Source organism: Myotis brandtii, unplaced genomic scaffold (assembly GCF_000412655.1).
Source record: "Myotis brandtii unplaced genomic scaffold, ASM41265v1 scaffold931, whole genome shotgun sequence".
NCBI classification, from domain to species: domain Eukaryota; kingdom Metazoa; phylum Chordata; class Mammalia; order Chiroptera; family Vespertilionidae; genus Myotis; species Myotis brandtii.
Window position 1 is genome coordinate 335,627 of NW_005371843.1, and position 13,278 is coordinate 348,904.

At 41.9% G+C, this 13,278-nt stretch overlaps 1 protein-coding gene across 2 annotated transcripts in view; it reads right to left on the reverse strand.

The window, feature by feature from the left end:
• Positions 1-822: 822 nt before the first annotated feature.
• The window catches only part of EXT1 (exostosin glycosyltransferase 1), a 272,669-nt gene continuing 260,213 nt past the window's right edge, over positions 823-13,278 (reverse strand). The window contains exons 8-11 of one of the 2 annotated variants that reach the window (XM_005885852.2): positions 12,127-12,216; positions 6,272-6,432; positions 4,759-4,930; positions 823-1,366 (exon numbers count right to left, since the gene is read on the reverse strand). In XM_005885852.2, coding sequence (XP_005885914.1) covers positions 1,181-1,366; positions 4,759-4,930; positions 6,272-6,432; positions 12,127-12,216 — 609 coding nt within the window. In that variant the 3' untranslated portion in view covers positions 823-1,180. Of the gene's footprint in view, positions 1,367-4,758; positions 4,931-6,271; positions 6,433-12,126; positions 12,217-13,278 lie in introns of those variants that run through there. The other variant, XM_014533035.1, reaches the window with a different exon arrangement.

The following is a 13,278-nucleotide window of genomic DNA, read 5'->3' on the forward strand; positions in this document are numbered from 1 at the left end:
AGATTTAAAAATGAAAATGAAGTAAGACAGCATTCACATTTGTTTCTGATTATTTTGGGTGCCAGATTCTTGCTCAAAACAAGAATGTTTTGACCAAAAATGGTCTCCAGGTCCCAATAGTGAGGTTACTTCTCAACAATCTTCATGTTCAATGGTGAGAATTGATACCTTCTTCCTTCTTTCTCAATAGAGAAGCTCTGACACTTGAGGTTTTCACAAGCATGGAAGAGCCTGTCTTGCAAATAACCTGTTCCTCTCCATATACTCATTCTCAATATACTTCCTTTGCCTTTAACCAAAGCTTTTCCCAGCTGTAAGCAGATGCAGGTCCATGGGTGAATGCATCATCTAGCCCCCAACTCTGAAAAGAATTGGGTTACTCCCATCCCACTAGCATGCTTGCTGGTGATTGTTTGGATAGTTCCTTGAGCAAACTGAACATCTGTTCATTATACTGGTGTTTTCTTGGTTCTAGCTCCCCCCAACCCCCAATGAAGAAGATGATCATACTTACAGATCTCAAAGTTTTCAGTTAGAACTGTCTACCTGAAGTCATAATACTTTCTCTCATGCAGCGACATTTTAGAGAATAAAGTTCAAGTGGATCTGCAAATTCAAAGTGGAAAACAATTTGCACTGGCAGAGTTGACTAATGAATTTGTCTTAACTTATGTTTAATTATTTCTTGACGCTGGACAGAGGGACTTATTGTGTGGCCCATAAAGTCTGAGCTTTAGCAACTGCGGGAAACCCCGCATGACCAATGGCAATGATGTTGTGGGAAGAGGAGCAGCAGCTTTGAAATAGTCACAACCAACACAATTTTGATTAAAGAAAGAACTCTGGTTTTTAATAGTTTTGATCATTAAAAAAGTTTAAACCTGCATAGCAATCATTTCAAAAATAATTATTTAATGTTCCATAATTAAACTGTACACAACCTAGTCTTGGGACATGGCAGCCAGTGAGGTGAGTTTGGAGCAGTCCCGTGCAGTCCCAGGAGCCAGGAGTCGAGTTCTCATTGGCCTTTTTTGTTTGTTTTTGTGTCATTCTGTTCATGTAAGTTTATTTGGCTACTTGGCACAATCTGGCCCCGCGGCTGAGTGGATCTGCACTGGGAAGAGAGAGCAGCTTGACTCCAGTCCCTTCTCGCTTCCCCTCCCCCACTTGGCTGGATTCCTCAAAGTCGCTCAATGTCTCGATATTTCTTCTTCAGAATAGAGACCTGGTCTTTAAAGAGGACGGGGTCGAGCCTCATCTGAGAGTGGATCAGCGGCATGTAGCCAAACCAGCTGGCAAACGTATTCATGCAGCTCTGTCGCTGGGCAAAGTGGTCAGGGTCAGCCCAGCGGGAAGCCCGAGAAGTCTGGGGAAAAGAGAAAAACAAGGAAGAAGATTGTGATCGAAGGGCAAGGTGAGATGGAGACAATGCAGAAAACCAAGTCAGGCCTGGACCCCAAACCTCCCCATCCTTGTGCTTGATGAACATTCAAGCACTGATCCTGGTTTTCCTAAGATAGGCTACTTTCCTCAATGCTAAATACACACATGCAAACAATGGCCCACATGGAATGACTAATTCTCTGCTCAGTAAAATGACTTACCAGTTGAACCTCCACTACTATGGTCACTAAATATAAACTTCTCTTTGCACTTGGGATCAAATATTATGACTAACAATGTGTTTGTGGTTTCAAAGACAGTTTTCTAAAACTTTGTTTACTTGGTTGAGGATGGATACCATCTCTTTAGCTCTCTGTGTTGTTCCTAAGGTTGGTTAAATATATTTAGACCTTGAATGACTGACACTGACTTAAAAGAAAGCCTTAAATGACCTGAAAGCTGAAATTTAAATAGATGGACTATGCATAATGTCTCTAAAACCACTTTTTTATGAAACAAGGAAAAGGTGGGCTGCCCAACCTTTATGGGAGCAGAACACAAACTCATTTATGTCATTAGGCAACTGTTTAGTGATGTGTGTGTGTGTGTGTGTGTGTGTGTGTGTATGTGTGTGTGTGTTTGTGATCCTTGTGCTCGAATCCTCGTGCATTGTTAGAAAAATACTGTCATAGGAATAGGAAGGTACATCTGACTGTGAAAATCACCCAGAGTCACTTTAAAACAAGTGTCAACATGCTTGAAGGTAAATACAAATGTCAAGTTACCTCTGAACAGCAGAAAAACAAACAAAATATGATTTAAGTGTTTTCGTGAAGTTCATATGAGTTTCACAACAACCTGGTCAAGTTATCTACCTCGTACTCACATCCCCACTGTATAGGCAAGGAAGTAGGCTCAGGGAAGTTAAAATTATTTGTTCAAGGCTAGAAAGGGACAGAACTCGCGTTCCATTCTTGACCACTTATACTAGGATAACTCTGCTTGGTAAATCAAATTAACCTCAGCAGTTGAGTTCAGAACAGAGGAGACAGTCCCAAAGACATGTCACTGTTCCTAAGTTGGTATGAGCTTTTGGATTGGTCCACTCATTCCCAAAGGGCAAGACGACCAAGGGCAAGTGCTCACATATGCAAATAGAAATACTGTCAAAAGCGTAAGTTCATTCTTATTCTCTCTTAAAAAATTCAAGCACTGATCCTGGTTTTCCTAAGATATGCTACTTTCCTCAATGCTAAATACACACATGCAAACAAGAGCGTAAGCTCATTCTTATTCTCTCTTAAAAATAATTTTTAAAAAGTCCATTGGATCACTCAGGAAACTTTTTTGTCTCTAGATTTTATTTTGAGTCAACCAACATATTAGAGAGGGTATCTTTGTAGTGTAATAAAAGTACAATCTTCAAGTGTGATATTCATTGAATTCATTAGTCATACAAACATTCAATAAACGTGTTTGATGGGAAGAATGGAGCAAATGCAGTACATGTTTAACTAGACACATCTAGTGAGACCTAACAAATATTTTTTAGACCTTGAATGACTGACACTGACTTAATTTGTAAAAAGTCCATTGGATCACTCAGGTAACTTTTTTGTCTCTAGATTTTATTTTGAGTCAACCAACATATTAGAGAGGGTATCTTTGTAGTGTAATAAAAGTACAATCTTCAAGTATGATATTCATTGAATTCACTAGTCATACAAACATTCAATAAACAAATGTGTTTGATGGGAAGAATGGGGCAAATACAGTACATGTTTAACTAGACACATCTAGTGAGACCTAAGGCTAAATTTAGATTTGTCCTCAAAAGATGAGCAAAATTATTAGAAATATTGGTTTGGTAGAATTAGGCAAATCTATGAGAAGGGCATTAAACCAACCCCTAAGAAATCATGTGTCATTAGAATTCCACCCCTAATCAGCATATAACCTCAGGGAAGTTCATAGAACTTGCTGAGCAAACAATATTATAGGAATGTTGTATCCTTAAATGAGATAATATATATGAAAATACCTGGGCACACAGAAAACACTCAATACATCTTGCTTGAATATGAATAGCCTTTCAGCCTTAAAGATTAAACATTCTTGCAAATCCTCTTGCATGTTCTTTTAGTAGTAAGAGGAAAATAGAATTTTCCACTAGACTTTTTTGCTTACTCAGGATAGCAGCTGTGTCATAACCAGTACCTAGAACAGTACCTGACATAAACCATACATGTTCAGTGACTACTGAATGACTGCATTTTGTAAACTTAGAATCCTATCAATTTGCTGCTCTTACTAAATTTAGTGAGTGAAAAACGATCAATTGTGAGGCCTGGCTAAATTTTCCTTTACAAAAGCTAGATTTGTAAATGATTTTCAATAACTGTTAGAACAAGGTAAATGGAACACCCGAAACAATGGAACTGACATAACCATGTTAAAAATATGTTTTTTATGGCTGACTCAAATCCTGTTGGATGATAATCTATGATTTAACTCGAGTAGATCTAAATGATCTTATTAAGGTTTCTGACTTCTTACTTATGGTACTGAGCTCTGTGCAGGATGAATAAGGGGTAGTTGAGCCAATATATGCAGATCATCCTGACAGGGGACCCTGCCGGGGCCGGGGGCTGGGGGGTAGTGGAAGTACAAGCAGCAGAAATAACAGAGCCTGGGATTCAACTTCCAGTTCTGTCTTTCATACACTGGGCAACTTGTAGCAATATACTTCAATTCCTCTGGGTCCTAGTTTCCTTACTTATAAAAAGAGAAAATTAGATTATATTTCCTGGTGAGTATCTTTAGTACTAAACTTTTATGACTCAATGCAATATTTTACTTTTATAAAATCTTTCATATGTTTTCTCAACTCTGTGAGGCAGATCTCCCCATTTCCATGTTAAAGATCAGCCAACTGAGTTTCAGAAGGCAAATGACTTGCCTGCAGCTTATAAATGCTGGTTCTATAAATGTGAGGCCTGGTGTACCATCATGATGCTCACCCAACACAACAACAACCACCAGAAGGCTGTGTTGAGAGTATTATTAGCTATTTGTTAAATAAAGCACTGATGATAAACTTACATAAAGTCTCTGTAGGTCTTTAACTCTGGAGAAGATATATCTTTTTGATGCTACCATGTAGGTCATATACATAATCTTGACATAAAGATACCCTGGACTTATGCCTTCCAAATTATCCATGTGCCAACCATAAACTCTCTCAGATACTTTAGATGTGGGTTTTCATTTTGTTTTTCTGATGTCCCCTCATTATGCTTCATAGAAGAATAGTGACTCCTCATTACCTTCAGGTTAACCACCAGCAAGCAAAACAAGGAAGGAGAGTCCTCTTACCTGTCCCATCATTGTCTCCTTATACTGCTTCTTCTGGGTCACTTTGATTGGAGGCAATTTTGTCACAGCAGACACCAGGAAATTCATAAGAATGTCCTCACAGTTGGCCAGCTGGTCCACCATGTTCTTCAGGCTGGCTGGCAGATAATGGGTGTACAGGTAGTGATAATATCTGTAAAAACCAAAGACATTTCCTGAGGGGCCATCATTATATATGGTGGTCTTCTTTGTCAGAAAACATATACCCATTCTTTGGATCCCTACACATATCATGGATGATGATGATAACTATGACTTATGGTACTTACTATACAGGGTGGGGCAAAAGTAAATTTATAATTATTTGTATGAAAAATAATACAATAATTTATAAATAATACAAGAATAAACTCTATGTTTTGTGTACTCCCAACTGTAAATCTACTTTTGCCCCACCCTGTATACCCAATAACATTCTAAAGTACTTTACAACAAATGCCACATCTAATCCTTATAAGGAACCTATGATGTAAGTACTATTATTATCCCTATATAAAGATAAAGAGACAAGGTAAAGAGATACATGCAGATATAGCTTGCCCAGCCTAACTTCCTAACTTTATTATCAGGCTGGTTGATAAGAAACAGGATACTTAGATGGCAAGAAAACTTACACGTAATCTATATATTATTATAAGCTGCTTTACAATTTTTATTGGTTTAATCAGAACTGTATTTAAGATTATCCCATAACTCCAAATCCAACAATATACTATTCTATTTTTGTGGCCTATAAACCATATATTTCAACAGTTAGAGAGCAAAACCATAATTAATCTGGTGGTGAATCATTGTGCAGAACCCATATCAATAAAATATATTTTTTTAAATCATTTGAATGAATCAGATTCACTAAGTGGCAGTGCAAGAAGAAAGGGGACAATGAACTATGGGGAACAATGAATTATACCTCCGAGAGGTATAATCTTGAGATGGAGGTTCTGCCAACCTAAATGTTTATACCTTGTGCATTTCAACTCTATGCCTGATATGGCAAAAGCCTCTATTCTTTACTAAAAAGATTAGGTTAAGATTGGTGTGTTTACCTCACTAAGGCAGAAGAGTGGGGATTTCATTCACATTTGAGTCAGGAACACTAACTGATTTGGCAATCTTACCCCAAATCCGCCCCTTCTCTTTGGGTGCCTCTGCTCTACTTTGCCTTTTTGCTATGTAACTTCTCACCTTAACATATTATAGAACGATTATGTATATTGTGTCTCCCTTGTTAGAATATAAGACAGACATGGAGATGTTACTCTACCATAATTACTGGAAATGCAATAAGCCAAGAGATTTTATTGGTTTCAAAGACACATGTTGGTCACATCAACAAAACTTAAAGGGGGATGCAACCGAATTTCCGTTAATGTTGTTCACAAGACTTGACTCAAGTTCCTACTTATACAGCAGTCAGAAACGAATACAAGGAGTATATAAAAATCTAAGCACGTGAGACATGCAAATTCCTCACTTGTGATAAATAGCAGCTCCAGTCAACACCATGGAGTAGTCATTTGTCCACTTGGACGTGTACCCCCACCACTCCTTAGAGTTATCCCAGAAGTGGCTACGCGCTGGGTACCCCACAATTCTCTCGGGGAAGCTCTGCCAAACGGTGAAGGCAAAATCCACCTGCAGGCAGAACACAGGCCAAACAAGCAATCAACAAGCGTTAACAATGTCAACAAAACATTACCTTCCCCTGCTAATTCCTAACCTGAAGCCCGCCACTGTTGCGAAACACTGGTTCCATGTACTCATCAGCAAATTAAACCGACTGCTTGACATTTTGCCCCATAATTATGCACATTTTAATGTTTTCTGTTATAGAAACTTCAGTACAGAAATGAGAGAAGAAGAAGAAACCCCACATTTGCTGATAGGGCCTTTAGAAATCCAGTCTGTTCAAGCTAGAAAACAAGTCATAAAAGCAGTTGCTTCCTCCCTCCCACCTGAAGGCGCACGTGACCCCTGATTCACGTGAGCCATAAATGTGTCTGTTTTATACACGGGAGATTTCCTGTGTACATCCAGAGGATGCATATCCAGCATACATCATAACCAGCACACAGCAAAGCCAAAGGGACTAAAAGAAGAGCATCCTCTTGAGAGCGACAGAAAAGATGTTTCAAACACACCCAAGGTCTAAGGGGAACACAGAGCACACATCATAAAGAAGCAGTCATTCAGGCCTCTCGGGTTCTAGGCAGGGACAGCTAGAAAAAGCAATCTCAGTGAAAAATCACTAAGAATAAGTGAGGACAAGGCCAGGGGAAGCCACAGGATTAATTTAAAGGAAATGCAGCTACATGACTTTCCAGTGCTTATAATAACCCAAAGCAGGGATTTCTGAATACGCTATAAACTAACATTTATAATTAGCAAAGTCTATTTTCATATGTGTCAGCTCATATCTGACTTTCTTATGATTATTCCATGGGTGATACATAAAATAATATAGAAAGTAAAAATAAAAATAGTAATAGTGAACTACCATACAATGCCCCTAACTGTGTAATGCTTACAATGGTTACAGGTACTTACATGTTTAACTCACTTAAGCCTAATTCTGTGAAAAGGTTATGTTCTATTCTCAATATTGCAGAGAGGGAAGCTGAGGTATATGCAGGCTGAAATTATCTGGGTGAGCTGTAAGTGGCAGAGCCAGGATCGAAGCCCCAGCCACTGGTTTCAGATTTAGTGTGTACTGTTTTCATAGCCTCTCTTTTAGCTCTGTTGCTACGGCATTGAAAGCAATTTCTCTCTTATACAGGCTACACATTCACCCGGCAACCTTTGCTCTACGTCTTCTTGATAAGCAATGAAAATGAAGATTTCATTTACTCCACCAATCGTTCAAGTCTCGGCACAGTGACCTCTCAGAGGTTCAAGAGCAGAGCAAAAAACTCTTCACAACAGCCAAAAGGTGAAAGCAACCCTAGTTCTGTGAACCACTGAATAAATAAACTAAGTATGCTACATCCACACATTCAGCTATAGAAAGGAATGAAATACTGATATACACGCTATGCAACATGGACCACCCTTGAAACAGGATGCTGAGTGCTAGGAGCCACACGCAAAAGGCCACATAGTATATGATTCCATTTACATGAAAATGCAGAATATGCTAATACATAGAGACAGAGGACAGATTGGTGGTTCCTAAGGTTAGGGAGTGGGACTGGTTAATGGGTATGGGGTTTCCTTTTTGGGCCATGAAAATGTTTTAGAATAAGACAGAGGCAATGACTACATGGCCTGTAAATGTCCCACATGACACTAACTATGCACTTTAAAATGGTCAGTTTTATGTATGCGAATTTTACCTCAATTAAAAGAAGAGACAAAGCAAATAAGCCTAGATCAGTATTTCCCAAGCTTTCATTGTACGCATTCCCAGACCACACATTCAATGAGTTACTTAATATTTTTCTTTCAACTGCCTGTTCTTTTTTTGTTGTTGGCTTGCTTTTCCTCACTAACCTTATCCTAGGTCAGCGGTTCTCAACCTGTGGATCGCGACCCCTTTGGGGGTCGAACGACCCTTTCACAGGGGTCGCCTAAGACCACTGGAAAACACATATATAATTACATATTGTTTTTGTGATTAATCACTATGCTTTAATTATGTTCAATTTGTAACAATGAAATTGGGGGTCACCACAACATGAGGAACTGTATTAAAGGGTCGCGGCATTAGGAAGGTTGAGAACCACTCTCCTAGGTAAAGATGTCAGTAAAATTCTAGGTTTGAACACTGACCACATTACTTTCTAACAAACATTAAAGTAAATGTATGTGTTAAGTTAAATACATGCTCGCCATGAACCGTGTAAAACTAATGTGCACTAACCCCTTTTTGGGAAACACTGGCCTGGGTGATTGTAGGGTCCCTTTTTACTCTGAATTTTGGGAGGCTTAATTAGAAGCCATCATTTTTTTAAATTGATTTTTTTAAGAGAGAGAGAGAGAGAGAGAGAGAGATAGGAAGGGAGAGGGTGAGAAAAAGAAAAAAGAGATACATCATTGTGAGAGTGGAACATCCAATGGCTGCCTCCTGCACGCCCACTACCAGGGATCTTGCCCACAACCCAGGCAGATGGGTTCGGGGAATGGAAGGGGAATGGGATGACACTCAACCAACTGAGCCACACCGGCCAGGACACAAGTCATCATTTTTGTAAGCAGCCATAAATTCAAGTTTTTATGAAATTGAGTTTGGTGTCCTAACTCCAGATAAGAAAGCCTTAACAACATAGCTTTCCCCCCCAACATTAAGAATGCTTGGTGGGGCATGGAGCATCTCAGAGTTAAAAGACAGCAGGGGAATGGACACTATGTGCCAGAAAATTGAAATCAGGTTATGATCATCTGCATATCCTCACTGGCATTCAAATGCTAATGGCGCTGACTGATGGGACAGTGTATTATTCAGCCCTTCTCAAAGGATCAGCCTGACTGTCAGTACTTGAGGGTTTCCCATTGTTCTTGAAAAGGAAACACGCACTGGAAAGTACTAGAGAACCCAATGGGGTGTTTTCATCACATGGATTTCTTGCTATCTGAGTCGTTTCAAGCCATTTCAAAGGAACTCAAAAGTAAATTCAGATAAAGCTATGATTCTTGGGATTGTTCTGCTTTCATGCAGATCATTAACACATCAAAGGAGGCAAAGGTCAGCTCATGGCCTTTTCTCTTAAAAACCAACATCTGTTTTCTTTTGAGAATTTGCAGCAACCCCGATAAATGTAAATAACTATAAAGCAACTACATCTAATACCCTTTAAAGGAGCCTGTTTAAAAACCGCTCCTTAATGCCACAGAGAGACATTTAAACAAGCTAAGAATCCTTAGAGAAGAAATAAAATGAACCAATATCTACTCACCTGAAAAAAGAGAAAAGAGAAATCCTGTCATGGACCATTTTAGGCAACACAACCACTCCACTGATCACCCGGCTACCGTAAACCAGACCGCCAGCCTCTTACATTTGCGTATCATTTTCAACCCACGTTGACTTCTGATTACTTCACATACAACCCATGTTCCTCCCCGTGTGCACCCAGAGGCTGGGACTGCTCTTGTTTGAAAAGAAATTCACCAGCACCGGGCTGCATCACAGCAGCTGAAAGTCATTTCACCTTGGGGTGGGGAAAACAAATCCTAGAGCAGTGGTTCTCAACCTTGGCTGCACATTAGAATCACCTGGGAATCTTTTTAAAATCCTGATTTCTGGGCCTCATCCTGCGGAAATTCTGTTTCTTTGTTACTAATGTTGTGGCCCCACCCCATAACAAAGAAACAGAATTTCCGGAGGATGAGGCCCAGAAATCAGGATTTTAAAAAGATTCCCAGGTGATTCTAATGTGCAGCCAAGGTTGAGAACCACTGTCCTAGAGGGAGACAAAGTGCCTTGTGCCAGGGAGGAGGAGCGGTGATGCATCCAGACTTCAGGGAATAGGATAACGGTTTCAGGGTATGCTGTCATTGTCTCGACCATACATTCCGCCATGGCCATGGGATGCTTCTCCTGTTCGCTCTCTGAGATCCACTCTCTACTCCTCTTGCCACACTCTGTACTCTGATGCGGGAACCCTGTGTGCGGCACAACCTGGTCTTCCTTGCCGGCTGGTGGCTGACTGGGTTAGGTCAGTGGGAGCCATCAGCAGAAAAGTGAAGGTGAGACGGAGAGAGAAGTCAGGGTATTTCTTCCCTGTGCCCTCCCAGCTTTGGCACCGGAGTTCAGGCAGTTGCCATGTCCCTCCATGTCCTGTAGGGCAGCCTCTTCTCCCAGTTCCATATCTCGGGGACTCTGGAAACACCATCTCCTTCCCCGCCTCCTTCAAGCCCAGGGGTCGGAGCTGTTTCCATTCTTGTTACTCTCCAGGTGCCTCACTATCGCTTGTGGAGCCCTGTAATCCCACCCACCTACCTCTCTAAATCATCCTAAATCCCTCCATTGGAACCACCTGATTTGAATTGTTTGCTGCCAAGATTCTGATGGCTACAGGCAGGAACTGTGTAATCAAAGCACCTGGCATGCAGACCAGAACAAAGAAATCCCTCAACAAACACTTGTTGAATGAATGTACTCCTGGAATGCCAGCTCCCCTCGCAGGAAGCAGCAAGCTGAGTGTCCCACACCCCGTATTCCACAGCTGCCTGTCCCTTTGAGCATTAGGCATTGCTTCTCCGACCTCTTTCTCCTGCTGTGAGTTCACACCTTCATCCCCTCAGCACGCACCCCCTCCAGTCATTCATTCACCGAGTATCTATAGAGCTTCAACTGGGGTTATGTAGGCTGACATTGCTTATAACGTTTGTTCTACTCCATTTGATGGAAATGGGAAGTGCCCATGGAATTTCAAGAAAGCGTCACTAACTGGTAGCTTAGGGTAACCCCGAGTCCTGGCCATGTGGGCAACAGGCCACGGGAATCAGCCTGGCGTCCAGGAAAGTACATGCTGGGAGGTGTCCATGTTTACATGGAAAGAAAGATGATTATGAATCAAAAGGAAAAAAGAAAGGGGGGAGGGGAAGGGATAAGTAGCTATGTCTCCACACTTTTTAGCAGCCACCATTAATGACATATTTCTGACACACTACAGTTTTCTATAACTGTTTTGGTTCCCTGCATGGTTTAAAGTAAGGTTTCAGAGATCAATACTCATTCAAGGGGTAAAAATTGCTTTTCTACCATATCTGTCTTTCCCCTGCTCTCTCCTCCTCACACCTTCTCCGTGCGGTCTTATTTTTGGCACACATACCTGACTGTCTGAAATAGCAGGGATCGCCGTCTCGGCCTTAAAGTGAAACCGTTTGCTCTTATGTGGGTGAGAGAAAATGAGCACTTGAAACCAGGACAGAAAAGCTGCCTTTAGAACTCAGAGGAGTGTTCCCTAACGGAGGCAACGCACACCCACACAGGCATTACGATAACTGGGGCAGGAGCAGACTGCTTGCTCCGGACAGAGTGGTTGCAAGGTGATGCTACACGGGTGCCTCCCATTGGTGCTTCTCCGCACCTGCCAGCAGCTGTGCTGTTCAAAAACAAAAAATGAGGGCAGGCAGGAGGGGAGAGGTGAGGTACAGCCATGCAAATGAGGCGCCAATTAGCAGAGAAAACAAAGGGGAAGATGCCCCCTCAGGGTGCCAGGGGTGCAAAGTGTGCACAGGAACTGGGTTGATTAAAACCAGCTCTGCAGGAACGTGTGAAACAGGGTTCCAATCTGGCCGAAGCACAGGAGAAAGAAGCGCTGGCACCTCGAGTTTGGGGCACCTGCCTGAAGAGCCCACTGCCAGCTCCTCGGGTGGGGCGCTTACCTCTGTGGTGGAGAGCACGGTGTCTTCGTCCAGGCTGAGCACTGCATCGGTGACGATGTTGTCATAGGGCAGGAAACGGCTGCTCATGACCTGGGAGGACGCAGACAGCAAGCAGAAGAGAAGGAGTTAGGAAAAAGAGAAGTACATTTTGAATTCTGTTCTTCAGGACAATTCACCCATCCTCAACTTTCAGAAAGAACATTTTAGCCCTGCGGGTGTGGCTCAGTGGTGGAGCGTCGACCTATGAACCAGGAAATCACAATTCGATGGTTCGATTCCTGGTCAGGGTACATACCTGGGTTGCCGCCTCCATCCCCAGTGGGGGGCGTGCAGGAGGCAGCCAATCAATGATTCTCATCATTGATATTTCTATCTTGCGCTCCCTCTCCCTTCCTCTTTGAAATCAATAAATTATATATATATGAACATTCTAGCACTATGTCACCCCTCCACATTGAAGACTCCCATTTCTCATCAGAGCAGACTCATCGCGTCCACAATTGTGGGCACCTACTGTGTACAGAGCCCTTGCTAGTTAAAGAGGGTACAGGGGAGAAGATGAGTTCCTGGTCTTGGAGGAGTTCATAGTCTGCAAAGACCAAGACAGAGCTGGCCAGTCCTCGCCTGCTATGCAGATGCCAGGAGATCAGAGGATGCGGCCAGCAGCCACTTGGAAGAGCAGATGAAGAAGGGACATGGAAGCGGCACCCTGGTGGGTAGGAGTTCACCAGGTATAAACAGAAATGAGGCACCACTGAGAGCACTCAGTGCTCTGTGCAAAGGCACAGAGGAAAGTCCACACTGTGAGGCCAGGGGAGAGCGCTGGATGGAGCGGTGATTCCAATGTGGGACTCACACACTGGAGGCCAGGTCACTGCGGGGGAGGGGGGGTGCAGACAAACACCTAAAAACCCCACACTTTCTTTATTTTAGCACAGATTAGAAAAATACACACACACATATTAGTTGCTATAGCAATAAAAGGTAGTAGTTGAGGTAATTAAAACATTTTTCATTAATATGAAAAGTAAACTGATTCACAGAAAAAATAATAAATAAACGCTAGCATATGTGGTCCACTGATTTAAGAAAATCATGAAGGTAGAATAAAGTCTGGGCAAGTCCAGGATAAGGCATGGACTATGTGTGTGT